Source organism: Rhinatrema bivittatum, chromosome 7 (assembly GCF_901001135.1).
Source record: "Rhinatrema bivittatum chromosome 7, aRhiBiv1.1, whole genome shotgun sequence".
Classification (NCBI taxonomy): Eukaryota; Metazoa; Chordata; class Amphibia; order Gymnophiona; family Rhinatrematidae; genus Rhinatrema; species Rhinatrema bivittatum.
Genome location: NC_042621.1, coordinates 178,045,294 through 178,065,438, shown reverse-complemented (window position 1 = coordinate 178,065,438; position 20,145 = coordinate 178,045,294). Strand labels below are relative to the sequence as shown.

General features: G+C 39.4%; 1 protein-coding gene across 7 annotated transcripts in view; it reads left to right on the top strand.

The window, feature by feature from the left end:
• The window catches only part of KAT6B (lysine acetyltransferase 6B), a 452,508-nt gene that overhangs the window by 286,219 nt on the left and 146,144 nt on the right, over positions 1–20,145 (top strand). For all 7 annotated transcript variants that reach the window (XM_029609550.1, XM_029609551.1, XM_029609552.1 and 4 more), the window contains 2 exons: positions 11,738–11,819; positions 12,647–12,779. In XM_029609550.1, coding sequence (XP_029465410.1) covers positions 11,738–11,819; positions 12,647–12,779 — 215 coding nt within the window. The remainder of the gene's footprint in view (positions 1–11,737; positions 11,820–12,646; positions 12,780–20,145) is intronic.

The following is a 20,145-nucleotide window of genomic DNA, read 5'->3' as shown; positions in this document are numbered from 1 at the left end:
CTGAAGTCTCTCTAGGGAAATGGAAGAAGTGCCTACTTATAACTTTGTTCTGGGAGAGGAAACTATTTCACCCTTAGCTATGTCCTTTACAAATTTTTTTCAGGATTCAGCATGAGAGCTAATGACTTGTTCTCTTCAAAATATATACTAGTCAGGGGATGCATCCACAGATCACACTTTTAGCCATAAAGTGAGCCTTAGTCAGTGCCCACTAGAAACTTAACTGCTAAAACTACGGATACTTTGACGAGGTAAGAATAAACAGTTCCAACTCAGATTATTCACAGTCTCTCTACTGGCTCTGTGTCCACTTAATAATTGTTCTAGAAAGGTAGACAAAATAAACTGCTGAATATAAGATGCAACTATTCATCTCATAAACTCTTTAGGATGGTGGTCATTCTTGTCTTTATGATGTCTGAAAGAGGCTGCACCTTCCAAATACTAGTTTGCTCAATAATCCTGGTAATGAACAAATCCACATTAGGAGCATTGTGGTATGGAGTCACCTTTTCCCCTGGCAGTCTATTGAGTCTGGCTAGGACTTTGGAAGCCAGTCCTTTACTGTCCATAGCAACCCATTCTTTACTAATAAAATGTTCTGAGACCCAATGTAGTAGTATCAAATTTTTTTTTTTTGGTCTGTACTTAACAGAGACTCGATATTGTCTGCTGGAGTTTTCTCTCTATGCTGAGAAATGCCATCACCTTCCTATTAAGAGATCTCCTAGAAACATAGCAGAAGAAAAAGACCATACGACCTATCGAATCTTACCAACTGCTCAGTTCTACAATCCTACTACACCTTCAGAGGTGTGCTTGTTCCATTCTTTCTTGACTACAGATACTGTCCTTGTCTCCACTACCTCCATTGTGTGGCTATTCTATGCATCCACCACCCTTTCTGTAAATAAATAAATAAATAAATAAATAAATAATTCCTAGATAGCTTCCAAGTCTTCCTCTTTTCACTCTCATCCTATGACCCTTTGTTTCTGAGCCTCCTTTCTGTTGAGAGAGGCCCACCTTCTGTGTATTAATATCTTGGAGGTATTTAAGGGGGACTGAGATCTACTTTGTCTTTGAATAAAAATGTGGAAATGCTTGTTAACACCTTCACTGATTAGTCTTGACTTTCACCACTGCTACAAGGATCCCAGAATTCTTAGCGCTATACTGTTAACATATGGTTTGTTACCAGCATATATACCACTCATCTTCTCCACATTATTATTTGCGGTATTTATGGTTTAACATTTTTTATTGGCGTTAACAACAATCAGCAGTAACACAGTGCAAGGTGGGGAGCCAAACATTTTTCCCCTGAAAATCCCCTAAACAAAAATATTCAAACCACCGAGTTAGCAACAAAAGTTAGGAATCTAGGAGTAATAATTGACCCTGAGCTAAACATGAAACAACACATCTCACAGAAAATAAAAGGTTATGCAAAACTAATGATCCTAAGAAGACTAAAACCTCTACTAACGATTAACAATTTTCGCACAGTTCTACAAGCAATGATATTCGCTAGCACAGATTATTGTAACTCTCTGCTGTTAGGACTACCTCAATCTTCAATTCGGCCTCTGCAAATATTGCAAAATTCCGCTGCCAGAGTTTTGACAGGCAAAAAAAAGAGTGATCATATTACAGGAGCACTTGCTGAACTCCACTGGCTTCCAATTGAACAAAGAATACAATATAAAGCACTTTGTATAATCCATAAACTAATCCACGATGATAAAGCCGACTGGCTTAACACGGCACTGCGCGTGCATGTACCACAAAGAAACCTGAGATCTGCAAATAAAGCTCTACTAACTGTCCCCTCTGTCAAATCAGCACATCTCACGCAAGTAAGAGAAAGAGTATTGTCACTGGCTGGTCCTGTACTCTGGAATACCATGCCACTCGAAATAAGACTACAGACAAATCTGAAATTATTCAAAACTAATCTGAAAACCTGGCTTTTTAAACAAGCATTTTATAAAGTTAAAGAAAAGGAGAAAAATAGTTGAGCGATAAGGATGCACCAAGCTAGAAGTTTTTAGTAACCTACATAAGCATATTAATGTTAAAACCAAACTGCCTAATTTGTTCCTAACAATCAGGTTTAATTTACACACCTAGTTTATTATTTTTACATTGTTACCGTACTATGATGGCACACGAGTAATTTGTAATCTATACCACCCATATTTCTCTTTATCGTGCCCTTCTGTAAACCATTGTGATGGTATTTAACTTAACGACGGTATAGAAAAAATTTTAAATAAATAAAAATAAATAAAATAAAACAAGTCCTTAGCAATGACAGCTAATGAGTGAATGAGTGACAAATAGGATAACAAGACCCAGTAACCTTGAAGTACTCAACTTCTTCTCAACAGCAAGAGTAATCAGAGTTTCTTACTTAGGTAATTAAGTAATTCCAATCAGGTCCGCAGGTCCGGCATCAGGGAATCTATGAAAGGAGTTCCAGTGGAACACTGAGAGGAGAGGATCACCTTGCTGGTGGCTGAAAGGAATCAGTAAGTTTTTGCTTGGGACATTGTCTTTTTTAAAAGTATTGGGGCAAAGTTAACTATTTGGGAATATTATTTAGTGTGTTTGTGCCTTTAATAGTCAGAAAGGCAGTGAATAAACAAGTTAGACTGTTTGTATTTTTAGTCAGTCAATAAGGTAGCAGTAGGTAGTGTGTTTATTTTTAAAAGTCTGCAGAACTGAGTGTTCTCCAGACTTTTAAAGAACTGAGTGTTTGTATTTAATACTAACTGAGTGTTTGTATTGAAAAAAAACAAACAAAAAAAAACCAACCCAAAAAGTAGCCAGAAGCTAGAAATAAGCTAGGAGCAGTGTATACACATACCTAAGTAAAAAAAAGTTGAATAGTTCAGCTCAGTTACTCACCTTGGAAAGGTGTTGAGGTAGTGTGATTGGGTTTGAATAGGGACCAACATTAGTTAATCAAGAGAGCAGTGAGTCACTCAGGCTGACTAACTGAAGTTAGACTGTTTGTATTTCCCAACCCTCCCACCCCTCACCCACCCACTCCTAGCTCATTCCTTAATTTATAGGCAGATGCCACTTTCACAAAAAAAAAAAAAGCATCAACAAAAACTTTATTGAGAATTCGATCAGACCCCAGTAGGCCACTACCAGACACATAGTGAATTCACTAATACATTTAAAGGACGTTGGACACATTCCTACTCCCATAGCAACCTAAAACTTAACTAGGAACTGAACAAAATTGAGATGAAGGCAGCAGACCAGCAGCAAGAGGGGGGCTTCCCAGTCTTTTGCATCGAGTATCACATGTATGATTTTTTACCCACCGGTGAAAAGTTGTACATGTGCATGCGATGCAAAGAGCTCCTGGCTCTCGGAGAACGAGTCCGATCTCTGGAGGCTAGAGTGGCAGACGTGGAGGAGCTGAGGCAGACAGAGAGGTATATAGATGAGACCTTCAGGGACATAGTAAAGTCCCAACTTCAGACTGGCAGTCCTGGTGCTGCCTTGGAGGAAGAAGGTCTCATGATGGGAGAGCACCAACCAGGTGCAGCAGGAAAGGATCCTGTAGCAAGGACCTGCTCTCCAGGTGATGCATTGTCCTTTCGCACTGAGGATATCTCCCCAAGGCCTACTGCCCAGGAAGGAAGGGTTAGGTTGGCCGTCATAGTTGGTGATTCGATTATTAGGAATATAGATAGCTGGGTGGCTGGTGGGCGTGAGGATCACCTGGTAACATGCCTACCTGGTGCGAAGGTGGCGGACCTCACGCGTCACCTAGATAGGATTTTAGACAGTGCTGGGGAGGAGCCGGCTGTCGTGGTACATGTGGGCACCAACGACACAGGAAAATGTGGGAGGGAGGTTCTGGAAGCTAAATTTAGGCTCTTAGGTAGAAAGCTTAAATCCAGAACCTCCAGGATAGCATTCTCTGAAATTGCTCCCTGTTCCATGCGCAGGTCACCAGAGGCAGGCAGAGCTCCGTAGTCTCAATGCATGGATGAGACGATGGTGCAAGGAAGAGGGATTCAGTTTTGTTAGGAACTGGGGAACCTTTTGGGGAAGGGGGAGTCTCTTCCGAAGGGATGGGCTCCACCTTAACCAGGGTGGAACCAGACTGCTGGTGCTAACCTTTAAAAAGGAGATAGAGCAGCTTTTAAACTAGAACAAAGGGGAAAGCCGGCAGTTGCTCAGCAGCGCATGGTTCGGAGAGAGGTATCTCCAAAGGATACTAATGATGCATTAGAATTGGGGCATCCCGACAGTGAGGTTCCAATAATTAGAAAAGTAGTGCAAGTGCCTGTAAATAAAAACTCACCTGAGCTAAAAAATTCTAACTTATCCCTATCAATTAAAAAGCAGAATGAAAATACAAACAAAAAACAAACATTGAAATGTTTGTATGCTAATGCCAGAAGTCTAAGAAGTAAGATGGGAGAATTAGAATGTATAGCAGTGAATGATGACATAGACTTAATTGGCATCTCAGAGACATGATGGAAAGAGGATAACCAATGGGACAGTGCTATACCGGGGTACAAATTATATCGCAATGACAGAGAGGAGCACTCGGGAGGAGGTGTGGCGCTTTATGTCCGGGATGGCATAGAGTCCAACAGGATAAACATCCTGCATGAGACTAAATACAAAATTGAATCTTTATGGGTAGAAATCCCTTGTGTGTTGGGGAAGACTATAGTGATAGGGGTATACTACCGTCCACCTGATCAAGATGGTGAGATGGACAGTGAAATGCTAAGAGAAATTAGGGAAGCTAACCAAATTGGAAGTGCAATAATAATGAGAGACTTCAATTACCCCAATATTGACTGGGTAAATGTATCATCGGGACATGCTAGAGAGATAATGTTCCTGGATGGAATAAATGATAGCTTTATGGAGCAAATTGGTTCAGGAACCGACGAGAGAGGGAGCAATTTTAGATCTTATTCTCAGTGGAACACAGGACTTGGTGAGAGAGGTAACGGTGGTGGGGCCGCTTGGTAATAGTGATCATAATATGATCAAATTTGATTTAATGACTGGAAGAGGAACAGTGTGCAAATCCAAGGCTCTCGTGCTAAACTTTCAAAAGGGAAACTTTGAGAAAATGAGAAAAATTGTTAGAAAAAAACTGAATGGAGCAGCTACAAAAGTAAAAAACGTCCAAGAGACGTGGTCATTGTTAAAAAATACCATTCTAGAAGCACAGTCCAGATGTATTCCACACATTAAAGGTGGAAAGAAGGCAAAACAATTACCGGCATGGTTAAAAGGGGAGGTGAAAGAAGCTATTTTAGCCAAAAGATCTTCATTCAAAAATTGGAAGAAGGATCCAACAGAAGAAAATAGGATAAAGCATAAACGTTGGCAAGTTAAATGTAAGACATTGATAAAACAGGCTAAGAGAGAATTTGAAAAGAAGTTGGCTGTAGAGGCAAAAACTCACAGTAAAAACTTTTTAAAATATATCCGAAGCAGAAAGCCTGTGAGGGAGTCAGTTGGACGGTTAGATGATCGAGGGGTTAAAGGGTCACTTAGAGAAGATAAGGCCATCGCGGAAAGATTAAATTATTTCTTTGCTTCGGTGTTTACTGAAGAGGATGTTGGGGAGGTACCCATAATGGAGAAGGTTTTCATGGGTAATGATTCCGATGGACTGAATCAAATCACGGTGAACCTGGAAGATGTGGTAGGCCTGATTGACAAACTGAAGAGTAGTAAATCACCTGGACCGGATAGTATACACCCCAGAATTCTGAAGGAACTAAAAAATGAAATTTCAGACCTATTAGTAAAAATTTGTAACCTATCATTAAAATCATCCTTTGTACCTGAAGACTGGAGGATAGCAAATGTAACCCCAATATTTAAAAAGTGCTCCAGGGGTGATCCGGGAAACTACAGACCGGTTAGCCTGACTTCAGTGCCAGGAAAAATAGTGGAAAGTGTTCTAAACATCAGAATCACAGAACATATAGAAAGACATGGTTTAATGGAACAAAGTCAGCATGGCTTTACCCAGGGCAAGTCTTACCTCACAAATTTGCTTCACTTTTTTGAAGGAGTTAACAAACATGTGGATAAAGGTGAACCAGTAGATATAGTATACTTGGATTTTCAGAAGGCGTTTGACAAAGTTCCTCATGAGAGGCTTCTAGGAAAAGTAAAAAGTCATGGGATAGGTGGCGATGTCCTTCGTGGATTGCAAACTGGCTAAAAGACAGGAAACAGAGTAGGATTAAATGGACAATTTTCTCAGTGGAAGGGAGTGGACAGTGGAGTGCCTCCGGGATCTGTATTGGGACCCTTACTTTTCAATATATTTATAAATGATCTGGAAAGAAATATGACACGTGAGATAATCAAATTTGCAGATGACACAAAATTGTTCAGAGTAGTTAAAGCACAAGCAGATTGTGATAAATTGCAGGAAGATCTTGTGAGACTGGAAAATTGGGCATCCAAATGGCAGATGAAATTTAAAATGGATAAGTGCAAGGTGATGCATATAGGGAAAAATAACCCATGCTATAATTACACAATGTTGGGTTCCATATTAGGTGCTACAACCCAAGAAAGAGATCTAGGTGTCATAGTGGATAACACATTGAAATCGTCTGTTCAGTGTGCTGCGGCAGTCAAAAAAGCAAGCAGAATGTTGGGAATTATTAGAAAGGGAATGGTGAATAAAACGGAAAATGTCATAATGCCTCTGTATTGCTCCATGATGAGACCGCACCTTGAATACTGTGTACAATTCTGGTCGCCGCATCTCAAAAAAAAATATAATTGCGATGGAGAAGGTACAGAGAAGGGCTACCAAAATGATAAGGGGAGTGGAACAGCTCCCCTATGAGGAAAGACTAAAGAGGTTAGGACATTTCAGCTTGGAGAAGAGACGGCTGAGGGGGGGATATGATAGAGACGTTTAAAATCATGAGAGGTCTAGAACGGGTAGATGTGAATCGGTTATTTACTCTTTCGGATAGTAGAAAGACTAGGGGGCACTCCATGAAGTTAGCATGGGGCACATTTAAAACTAATCGGAGAAAGTTCTTTTTTACTCAGCGCACAATTAAACTCTGGAATTTGTTGCCAGAGGATGTGGTTAGTGCAGTTAGTATAGCTGTGTTTAAAAAAGGATTGGATAAGTTCTTGGAGGAGAAGTCCATTACCTGCTATTAAGTTCACTTAGAGAATAGCCACTGCCATTAGCAATGGTAACATGGAATAGACTTAGTTTTTGGGTACTTGCCAGGTTCTTATGGCCTGGATTGGCCACTGTTGGAAACAGGATGCTGGGCTAGATGGACCCTTGGTCTGACCCAGTATGGCATTTTCTTATGTTCTTATTTAACAACATGTTACATAATCCTTTGACTTATAAGAACATTCAGTATCAAATTCCATTCATACCCTGTTTATCATTCGCACTTTCCATTCAAGGAAGGTAGGTAGAGTTACCTTAAGCCAATTAAATAAAATACACTTTTTAGCCAATAAGAATTTGTCATTGGCCTATAAAGATATGTTGGCTTACAAAATCTAGACTGCAGAACTCTACAGGAAAATTACTGAATGGCCTGTGATCACCTGTGATTACTGCCAAGAAGTGAATAACCTTTCCTCTAGAATATCTGGATCTGAGGGCGTTCCCACAGACAATGAAGCAGCATCCCAACTCTACCACACTTAAATCATCTATCAGAATGTACAATCTTCATCCTATGATCCTGAACAGGATAATAATGATCCTACGAAGAATCTAAATTGCATTTCCCCTAGATCTACACCTGCAGTGACTGTTCTGGGAAGCTTTATTGTTCCTAGAAAATGCTTAAGTGTGATTTGAAAATGACAATTTACACTCCACACATCCGCTAACCACCCAAGAGCTTGTGAGTTCAGTCATCCCTACAAGAAACAGATGATAACATTCCTCCTTTTAAACAAGCCAAGAACATAAGAAATTGCCATACTGAGTCAGATCAAGGGTCCATCAAGCTCAGCATCCTATTTCCAACAGTGGCCAATCCAGGCTACAAGTACCTGGCAAGTACCCAAACACTAAGTAGATCCCATGCTACCACTGCCAGCAATAGCAGTGGACCGGCTATTCCCTAAGTCAACCCTATCAATAGCAGTCAATGGACCTCTCTTCCAAGAACCTATCCGAACTTTTTTTAAACCCAGCTACACTAACTGCACTAACCACATCCTCTGGCAACAAATTCCAGAGTGTAATTGTGCGTTGAGTAAAAAAGAATTTTCTCAGATTAGTTTTAAATGTGCTACTTGCTAACTTCAAGGAGTTCCTCCTAGTCCTTCTATTATCTGAAAGAGTAAATAACCGATTCATATCTACCTGTTCTCGACCTCTCATGATTAAAATCATATGACCTCTATCATATCCCCCCTCAGCCGTCTCTTCTCCAAGCTGAACAACCCTAACCTCTTCAGCCTTTCCTCATAGAGGAGCCGAAATGACAGGTTTGTTGGGGGAGAGAAATTACTGAGTCAAAATAATGTCGCAACTGTAAATACATAAAAAATTCTTTCCATTGAAGCTTCCCTGCAGCCCACAATTTTGAAAGGAATCCATAACTTGTGAATTTGGAGCTAATAAATCTCCAACTGTGAGATACATCTCTCTCCCAGTTTCTTATAACGCGGGTACATCAAGGCTGGTTGGATGGAAGGTCAGGATACCCATGAACGGTAGAAAGGAGGATACCCCTATTGACGTCATTGTAAGCTTCCACAATCGTCATGCCATTCTCAGCGGTTTTACCAAAACATGTGAGGTAAACATAATAGTGCTCACTGAACCTCCTGACATGTCTCCTGACATCCTCACATGTCTCCTGACATCTAAGAACTGTAAAGATTGCAATTTTCTCATCAAAATATGGTAATATAATGCACCAATTTAAATGGAATGCTTAATGCCATCTTTTGTAAGTAGGAATAGGTCTCAGCATTACAGAATCCTTACTAGACCTTAGAAAGGGAGCCTTGCCAAGATAAAGATTGCAACTCCAAAATACGTCTTGCTGAGGTACCGGTAATTGAAAACTGTGTTTTTATTGTTTAATGTCAAGTCCTTCAAAGCCCCTTGTTCTAACAGCTCTTAAGGAGGGCTTGCTAATGCAAGCAAAATTCCATAACAGTATCACAGGTCTCATTGTAGAATTAAGGCATGTTTGTCAAAAAATGTGACATCTGTTTGTGAGACAATATAGATGCCCCCCTTAATCTTTTCCCTTACTGCTTCTGTCTCTATCATCTTCTCTGGTAGACCATTTCATATATTCACCACCTTTCCATGAAGAATTATTTTCTGAAGTTGTGCCTGAGTCTTTCAAGAATCCTGTTCCCTAGACAGCTAACAGATATCATAAGAGATCAAGATTCTCCTAATTCCTCCTGTAGCTTGGATACCTAGGCCTCTAGGAATCTACCAGACCTGATCATCTTCCCCTAATGTACCTTTGCAGGATCAGAAATGAAACAGAAAAAAATCTTAAAAGGAGTATGCCTGGAGGAAAGTTATATGATCGAGGCATGGAAGTTAGCAGTACATGGGTGGGTGAGTGGGTGGGGAGAGAGAGAAGCAGGAAAGAGGGCTGCAGTGTCAGCAGGGAAGAATGCGGGGAGTGGAGGAAAAGAAAAGTGAGAGGGGCTGCTGTAAGGTGAGGTGGAGAGTGAAGGAGGGAGAGCAAGAGGGGGAGGCACAGGTGGGTGGTTGAGCACTCATCAGGAAAGAAATGCACACCTTCCTGCCCGTCCCCTTCCCAAACAGATTAGTTGGCAAGTGTATGTTGTCCCTGGCAAGTAAGTCCTGGAGAAGTATTTGAATTTCTGAGGATTCCTGTTTGTTAGAAGTGAGGGGAAAGCCAGAGATCAACTGAGGTATATGAGTGCAACAGAAATGAAATTGGGCAGACTAGATAGATCTTATGCTTCTTATCTACCATTAAAGTCTGAGTCTATGAAAAAGAATGAGTTGACCTCAAGCATGTCATTTAGACACTACATGATATCAATCTGGAGGGTCTTCATTGCAACAACCCATGAGGGTCCTTTTTCAACCATCTCTATAGCTCCTGTCTTTAGTTCAGGTATTTTGTGTATATGCTCCTTGTCAGCAGAGATTTCCTCACCTAGGCAAAAGAATCTAGTTTCTGATCATTAAAACTTGGTCCTACAAGCTATAATGCATCTCTGTCTCTGAAGAGGCTTATTCTTTTCTACCTTGAGACTGAACCATCTGTTTTCCTAGATGAGAGATGTATATGGAAGAATTGACCAAATAGTCTGACTCTCAAGTTAGGTACAACTCACATATTCTTGGGTTTGACCAAAATGGGGCACATTATTGAATATGTCAGATCCCTAAGTGTTATCTAACAATACTGAAATAGGAAACTCATCCAGGTGATCTTGTACTTGAAAAGGCAAGTGTGACTTCAGATGGTCTGCTGTCCAAAGCATGTTTCCAGAATTAACTGGACTCATGGACCACAAGGGGCACTCCAAATGCATACTAATGCTAAAATGGATAAAACAAGAAACAAAGACTTTACACGCACTATCTGAAGGATTTTAAGTTGATTTGTAGCTGTCCCAAAATGGTGGTGCCTCACAGAATGGTGGCTGCAGTTGGGACACCATGTAGGCCAACCAAGAATTCAATGATAACTGCTGTTGTATCTCCTACTGCTGTGGTTGTTTCCCCAACTTATATTACCTGAAGACTGGGGAAAGAGTATAGAGAACAGAGGAGGAGCATGGGTCAGATATGAATTTACCCTAGTTCTTGTTTTAAGTCAGCTAGTCTATTATGCTGCTCACGTGCCAGTACTCTGTAGTCCTCATTGTTAAAGGTGTTAATAGAAATAAAATTGATTATGAGAAAATTCCTTATACTATGTATATATGCACATCATGCCCATACTTCGGAGCCTACAGTGGTTACCCATCAAATTCAGAATTCTCTACAAAGTCCTTACGATGATTCATAAAGCCACTCACAACCTAACTCCGCTTGATCTTAATTTTCCTTTTCGTCCCCATGAATCTTCCAGACCAGTCAGATCTGCCTACAAAGGCACTCTCTATGCCCCTCCAGTAAAGACCACCTTTAGGAAACGTGCCCTATCCACCCCTGGTCCCTCGCAAGGGAATGCTCTTCCCTCAGATCTCAGGCAAGAACCATGCCATCTAACGTTCAAAAAAAGTCTCAAAACTTGGCTATTCAGTCAGGCGTTTCCTTAACCGGAGGAACCTTCTGCCAACCAGGAATGCTCTCATCTCCGCTCTGGTTGTACTCACCATCTGGACTAGAGTGGACTTCTCTTAATAGCGTATTATCGGTCATAAGCTCTATTTTATATGTATTTGCATTTATTGCTTCAAGTCAGATTTTGTTCATTCGACAGTTCTCTAATAGTAAATTTAGTTCTACCCTGATCTCCCAGGTCATTGCAACCCCTGTTCATTGTAATGCATTTTGCAATGTTTTTGTTTCACTGTAAACTGATATGATATGTAATTTCTCTACATGAATGTCGGTATATAAAAATTCAAAATAAATAAATAAATATGCAGCACTGGCCCTAAGATTTAATGTTGCATATACTCTATTTTTCACCTCTTATTAGTTTGGAAAAACCTATTTTATTGCTATTAATTCAAGTTTAAATTTGATGTATTTTAGGATAATATGCTTTTTTGTGATTCATGCGATCGAGGGTTTCATATGGAGTGCTGTGACCCACCACTTTGCAGAATGCCTAAAGGTAAGAAATAAAATCATATTAATATAAGTATGTATTTAAGTAATAATTTACAAGTGGATGTGCATTAGTACTTGTTTAACCATAAAGTTCCAGTATATTGTGAGATATAAAATTCTTTCACTTTAAATCACCTGGGAAATATAGTTTTTGATATGAATACTCTCCATGATGTCTTTATCCTTTCTAAACAATACCTTGCATGATAAAAACAATGATTCGATAGTCTGCTTTTGTTTGTTAGGTATGTCAAAAGAGACATACCAGAAGGACTGAGGGTTTAATCTTTTGTTAAATCTCACTAACATCTGTACTGTAATGTAACTACTAACAGAAAGCTGATGTGGCCCACTACATTGGGATATCTGACTGTTTAGGATTGTCTAAAGTTTCCATGGTTGGCTAATCACTTCTTGACATAGCCAAGCACATGAGAAGTGAGGTAATAATTTAGGACATTTAGAATAACGAAACATGAGAATTTATTGTAATGGTCCTGTGCTGGTGTTTTCAGGGAGCATGGTCCTTTAGTAGGATTTATAATTATGCATTTGCATCGTATTCATTTTTCTTTGGAGGATTTCTGTTTTGTTAATTGCTGTACATGACCTAAATTTGCCATCATCACCATCACTTTTTGTTAACCTTTTTTTCACCAGTTCTAGTTACACAAAAATGTATAATTTATGGAAGAAACTCTGATTGCCAGAAGCCATTTTAGTATAGAGTTATGCATGAAATAGTATGGTAATTGTTTTGTACATGTAAATTCCTACCTAAAAATACTATGTGAATATTTAAAAATTAATGAGCTTTTTGTAATAATGTAGGAATGTGGATTTGTCAGGTCTGCAGACCAAAGAAAAAGGGAAGAAAACTTCTTCATGAGAAAGCTGCACAAATAAAACGAAGATATGCAAAACCTATTGGACGACCGAAAAATAAACTAAAACAACTAATGTTGTAGGTTCTATATTTTATATTTTATTAGCACATGAATCTTGTTTTCAAAATGGAATCTTCAGTTGGGGGATATATATTTAAGGTATTTGCTGTCAGTACATGTGATTTTATGATTATGGGAAGAGATGGTTTAATTTCTTCATTAAAATCATTTTTTATTTTTGTTCTTTCTATTGCATCATTGTGAAACTTAATTATCAAGCAGAAGCGATGTTCTCTGTATTAGTTTCTTACTGATCTTAAGTAGGGAGATTGACAAGCCTGAGATTTTGGGGGGATTTTTATTTTTTTAACTACATAATAAATGTAGAAAGTGTGATTTTGATTTGGGTGTACTTTTTTTTTTTTTCCCCTGTGATTTGAAGGTTACATGTGCTGATAAATTTAAGCAACCAAAATGTTCTATATTTACAAAGTTATTTATCACCTGATAGATATTTCAAAGGAGATTATTTCTGAGCTTTGGTTCTTGGTCTGAAGCCTATGAAAAGTTCAATTAAAGTAGCAGTATTATAAAAAAATAAAAATAACTTGCCATAATCTATTTGGCAATTCAAGTAAGTAAAATTATTAAGGTCCCCCTTTGTCGTTCTGGATTTTTGTTTTGTTTTTATTTAATTCCTGAGGAAATTGTTTAAAAATTTCTGGAAAATCCTCATACTTTCTCTACTCCTATTAGGAGGAGTTAAAGTAAATCAGGGTGCTGCTTGCCGACGTTTATAAGGACCCTATGCACACATATACTGAATATATGTAAGGTATAAATACAGCATGAGCAACCAGAGAGGGGAATCCAGCAAGGAGCTACTGAAATAGGAGGTATGGGCATAATGAAAAACATTCACTTATTAAAAAAAAAAATTGAAGAAATATAAGAAATCTAATAGGATAAAAATAAAGATGACATAGGAATGAAAGAAGTGAGCCAAAACATAGGTATGTTATTTTAAATCTTAAACTACTGTTTTAAATGAGATATTGAGGGCCGAATTTTCAAAAGGTTACGCGCACTGGGCCTATTTTCAAAAGGCCCGGCAATGTGCGTAAAGCCCCAGAATGCTTGTAAGTCCCGGGGCTTTACAAAAGGGGCAGTCGAGGGGTGGGGAGGGGGTGGGGCGTGGCCAGAGGCCTCCGCACAGCCGCTGGGCCGGGGATCTCGTGCCGGCAGTTGGCTGGCGCGCGCAACCCCAGGGCTGAAGTAAGTTTTAAAACAAAAAAAAAAAAATCAACGAAGGTAGGGGGGAAAGGGCGGGGGAGGTAGGGGAAGGGAAGGTGGGTTGGGGGGGGGTAGGAAAGTTTCCTCCGAGGCCACTCCGATTTTGGAGCGGCCTGGGAGGGAACGGGAGAAGGCAGCGCGGCTCAGAGTAGGCTCAGCGTGCACAATTGTGCAGCCCCTTGCACGCGCTGATCCTCGAATTTATAACATGTGCGCGCCTGCACGCACATGTTATAAAATCGTGTGTACATGTGTGCATGCCGAGTAGCACGCGCACATGTAGGCCGTGTGCGCATGTTACAGAATCTACCCCAGTCTGTGCCACCAGTCCAGAGTGATCCATATCTTTCTACCATAAATTGATTATTCATTTATACAGTCTTTAAACAGTAGTTAAAGGTTTATAAAAAAAAATCAAACGTCAAGTCCACTTTTGGAGTCAAAATTACACAACAATAACTAAAGTAAAACAATTTAGAACATTGAAAGGTCCCTTTCACTTAATTGGACAACAATCTGTAATGAAACGTTTTCCCATTCTCCCTGGCTAAATGTTATCCAGATACCGTTATTTATGCAAGTAAGATTTAGCAGAGTAAAAAGAGGGGGGGAGGGATTTTTTTGGTATAGGACTTAAGTTTAGTTGGGTAGCGCTGATATTGAGCCAGATAAGTCTGTGCAGAGAAAATATTGTTCTACAGTTTGCCAAGTAACTTTAGGGGAGTATATCTCGCAGCAGACTTACCCGGATACATCCAGCTGAATTTTTGTCCAACGTTATCCATAGAAATGTTTGCTCCCCGCACTGCTGATTATGGATCTCATAGATATTGCTGTCTCTAACCTGTGTCACATATTACATATCTGAATACCTCATATAACGTATACATCCAGTTAATAAAGAAAAAGGTCATTTAGTAGAACTCAAAAGCCAGTTATCCACCTTTGTGCCACACTTGTTTTGGATTGGTTTATAAAACCATACTACATCTTTTTTTTCTTTTTTTTTACTGTCAGCTTTGCTGAGGATAAATGAAGTTGTTTGTCTTTCATTTAACATAAACAGTAGGAGAACAATTTTCAAAGACGTTTACCTGGTAAATCATCCTGGCTGAAAGTTATTCTTAGAACAGCTAAAAGCATGCCAGGGCTTTCTCAGCATGCTTACTTTTAGCTGATTTAAAATAGGTATTCCCGGGGTATTTAATTCAGTGTTGTAAACACTGCATGCACAGCAACATTTTCAGTTGCACGTGTGCTATTTTATCCTTGATTGGGCTACCAACAGAAACGAGAGGTTCAGTGAGCACGTGCTCTTTGTGCATAATAGCAGCTAATTTTCAAAGGAAACCTGCCTGGGTAGTTTCCCTTTGAAAATTATCTACAAAGTACATGCATAAAAAAGTGTGCCATGCAACAAGAATGGGCTCTTCAGCATTGTCCCCTAAACATTCCAAGCTTTGGATCTTGCTTCCCATTGCTTTTTGGGTGATGACAGTTTAGCTTTCTTTAACTAGGGCAGCTCTACGGTAGCTAGCAAAAACATGCATTGATTAACATGAGTTAGAGTAATGGGTTCCTGCAGTACCAGTAACACCTTCCACTACCAGTATACTTTATCGCAAAAACAGTTTAGTTTAGAGGCATTTTATCTTGGCACCCTGGAAAGTTAATGCAGTTAAAATGCCATTGGATGACATGTTGAAACATAGCGACAGAAAAAGAGCTTATGGCCCATCTAGTCTGCCCATCCATCCAATTTATTTAGCCCTTACAATTTAGATCACTCCCTCAGATTCCCTGTATTTATTCCATGCTTTTTTCAAATTCAGATGTACCACTACATACCTATAAAATATACATTTCATAAAATAATAAAATAATTTATATTGATGCGTCATTTGACCTGACAGCACTTCTTCCAAGACTATGCCTTACTCAAAATGTATGTACTATGTGATGCTAGCAGCCATTGAAAACAGGTATTGTTTACTCCATTTTTTTACTTGGCTTTTTTTCCCCTCAATATTTAACCTCTCTCCCTTGATGGCATCCTTCATGAATCTCGGGAACCCTTGCCAGCCCTCGGGGTGCTTCTTTCAAGGTGTATCCTCAGCGCCATTTGTTGGCAGACTTGGGGCCACTATGATGGTAACAACTGTGTTCTCTTCCTCCCAGGAACCTGCATGTACCCGAGTCACAATATAGCTATGCCTGACCACTCCTTACGGAGAGAGAATCTGAGCCCACTACAGTGCATAGTATTATGACCTGAGCCATGGGATTGGACATTTTGGCTCTATTTTGACAATTGACAAAAAAACTTTTCTCTGGACCTACATGTTTTCATGATCCTGCCTCTCTTGATATGTTTATATGGTATAAGCTTTTTTGTCATTTAAATTTTCTTTTTTGACAAGATTTTTCACTTCCATTACTTTGTAAATTTATGGTACACTTGTGTTCAGGCTGGTTGGCTTCATCAGTCAATTTTTTACATTTCTTTTTGACATTGTTTTTCGTAAAATTTATTTTTCTCATTTGTGGAGTGGGGTTTTTTTGTTTTTTTTTTTAATGAGATGACATATAAGTATACCAACAGCTTGAAGAACTCATCATGCAGAGATGAGGTATACTTTGACAACATAATTGTCCTGAACTAAATGGATGTTTAGGTGATCATTTACTTGTTGAATACATAGGAAGAAAGTGGGTCCAGTCTCTTTCGTTGAAAGGTTTTCAAATTGTGAGATTGGGTGTAGTAGTTCAGGGTGATTCTCATCATATTTATCTGACTGGGAAAGAAAGTGTTCCAGCATCCTGAATACCTCTAGGCATTTTGGTCCCCCATGATCAGGAGGTAATAAAGATCTATTTGAGTTAGGAAGGAAAACTATCTGTGGTGAAATTCAGTATTGGAGCCACACCAATCTTTGGTACACCTTCAGCATTGAGGAAACATCAGTCTTTCATAGAATTATGGTCTAAGAAGATGCCCAGGAGAAGGGGAGCTCTGCTATCTGATGACAGATGATGGGTGCAGGTGGACTGCCTCTCCCGCCTCTTCTTCCTTACCAAGTCAAACTAGTTCCCTGCTGGATGGGGTGATCAAGGAGGACGTGATAAAGATGGAGCTGGTGTGTGTGTGACGAGTTGGCTGTACAAGATGGAAATGACCAAAAGGGAATGTTACCTGGTGTACTGGAACCAAATAGATAAAATCCCAGTAATGTGTGGCCAGTGGTTTATTGATGGAACCTGGTGACCATTAGAAGAAGCAGAAAGTAATCTTTAAAAAGAAACCTTTCCACTCTTCCCATTTAATGAATCAAGTGCAGGATTGAATTGCATCGATGCCTGACTTAAGACAGAAGGATCAATATTTGTTTCCGTTGGTATTTAATAACGAGAGCAATGAGATGGTCATAGCTGCTAACTTCCAGCTTCTCCAAGCAGCTGTGTAACAGGTGTACTTTGAGGACAGAAGGATAAATAGCTACACGAATCCTCCCTTCTCTGTTTTTGGAGTTGGCTTCATGAAGCTATTTTCTAAGACTGAGAAGGTCCATGCCCAAAGGTGGCAGAACAGAAATCCCATGAATGCTTGGAACTTTTCTACAGCTTTCCAGATTGTTTGCTATTGGCACTATCTATCAGTGACATTGCCCAGTTTTGTGGCTGTCCTTCTGTCCCTTTGCTTTCCTCACATTCTGAGGTTTTAACAAAGATAAAATTGGAGTGTTGTCTTACTCAGTCAGTTGTTGTGGCATTTTTCCCTTGCCCATATGCCCACAGAGAAGTAAGCAGCTGACCTCCATGCATTTGGACTTTTATCTTGAACTGAAATAAAGAGAAATCTTTAGAAAGTTCAAATAGATTTTTGTTCCTTGTAACTTCAACTAAATTGGCCATCTTGAGTGTAAGATATATCTAGCTAATTAGCGGATTGTATTTCATGTTTTAAGTTTGAATCTGGATAGGCATAATGAAGCCTATGTGGTTAGGATTATGGCAATTGCTAACTTCATGTCTGCTACTGAAAATATTTGCACACCTTCAGTGTGTCATTATGTCCATATATTCATTGAATCCTTTTGTGACATTTTGTCTCCTTTTGGCATTCTTGGTTTAGTCTGACATTGCTTTAAGGGTTTTTCTTGCAACTCCTATCTTTTCAAGCTCAAGCTTTTGATTTTCTTTTCTCCTAGTGTGGGTTTTTTTTTCATCTTTCTCATATTTTAAAAAAGGATAAAATATGAATTGTACAAAAAAGTTACCTTGACTTGCTGTTTTTTTTTCTCTTTCTCCCCATTGGTACTTTTTATCCATTAGAGAATGCTCTTAGCTAATTCATCCTATCAGCATGACTGTTGGGAATGCATATTTAAGAAATAGTAACTGTTCTTTTCTGAGGGTAAACATCATCACTGGAGCAGAATGTGTCTTGTGCCTTGCAGCTTGCATTGGGTCTATTATTGTCTGCTATTCACAAGCTTTTTTTTTAATAAAAAAAAGAAAACAAACTTTCTCTATGTACAAGAGCCACAAAACCAACCACGTCCTCCGTTCAAATATTTTTGTCATCTCAAAAAGGATTCCTTGCTTGACCTCCTATCCCTTGTCAGCCAGTCCCTTTGCTTCATTTGCTGATTTGGGGTCTTTGCAGGTTGTTTTTCCTTTCTAGGTCCTAGTTAGGAGTTTTGTTATATTTTTCGGTATTGACTGCTCTGTGAATTCCAATGGCCTCTTGCTGTTCTGCTCGCGCCGCATGCCTGTAAAACTTTATTTGCTTTTACTTTACTAATTTTTAGTTCTATCATTTCCATGAAGCAGGCCAGAGTCATCAAGAAATATTCTTAATACCATTATAAGATGTACCTTATAGATGATGACTACTGCAGGTGTCCCAGGAAAGGTTGTGATATCAATAGGTGCTGCATCAGCTTGAAGATACCACTCACCATCCAGACCTGGCAGGCAAGTTTCTGAACCTATTTGACTAAAAAGGATAAATCCAGATTAATGCTGGCCCTGAAGCTTGAATGGAAGCCACTGGGAGACATCAGATGTTCTAGCACTAGTCAGGTGTTTGACTGCTTTTAATAATTTGATGTGAGGACTTATCCCTATCTAGTCATTAAGGGATAGATAATCAAGCTACCTGCTGTCTGGTTTAACCACAAGAGTAATTTTTACCCATAGGGTTTGTTGCAATAATCAAAAAAACATTTACATATATAGTTTTGCTTTGAATATTGCCCCCTTCAAAAGTACTCACACATATTTGTGCCTGTTTTCTGTGCGGGTATGTTTTTTAAAGCAAAATAATGCATGTAGTTGTCTTCCCTGAACTAACCCTACCCTAGGAGTGCCTATCAAAATACACAGGTAAATGTTTGTACATTGTTGACATACTTCTACTTGCATAGAGGCTGGGCAGTTTCAAAAGGCCCATTTTCACGGGTAAAACAGCATTTTACCACAGAAATGGCTTTCATTATTTCCCTCTAAAGCTTTTAAAAGGGCTTGAAACATGAGTCAAATTGGACAAATATACCTTGGACAGAGGCTCTCTTTTGAAGCACAGCTTAAGGTGTTAGATGTTGCCCATACACCGAAGTGGCTACACCTAGAAACTTGTCTGCCTGAGTATCTCGGACTCCTGGCAGTGAATATGGTTATAGATCTTATGCTCGTTTGAATTTTTGCACCAATCCAGTCAGCACTGAAGCAGTTCTTGATTTATTCACAGTAATGGGTCATTCTGGGGAGAATTAGGTCTGATTGGGCTCTCTGGAGGCTTATTTTTCAGACCTTGATGAGATGGTTTGGTGCACATCAACTCTAAGTATTTTCAGCAACCCTCACTTATCCTTGATCCAAACATCACCCTAGGTTTTGTCTAGGCTGATTGGTTTAATTATGACTGTTTTTTGCACTGGCATTGGTGGAGCCTATGCCAAAGAATCATTCGACTATCTCAATTTGGAAAGTTGTGCAAAGAGTTGCCTTAACCTTGATTTTAGGCAGGTTTCCTCTTTCAGAGGTACTGGGACTTCCTGTTTCTGTAAATGTTTTTCCTTATGTAGGAGGATTCACAGGACTCTGAACCTGTCTTGAATGGTCTCATATCCCTATAGTGGATGGTGG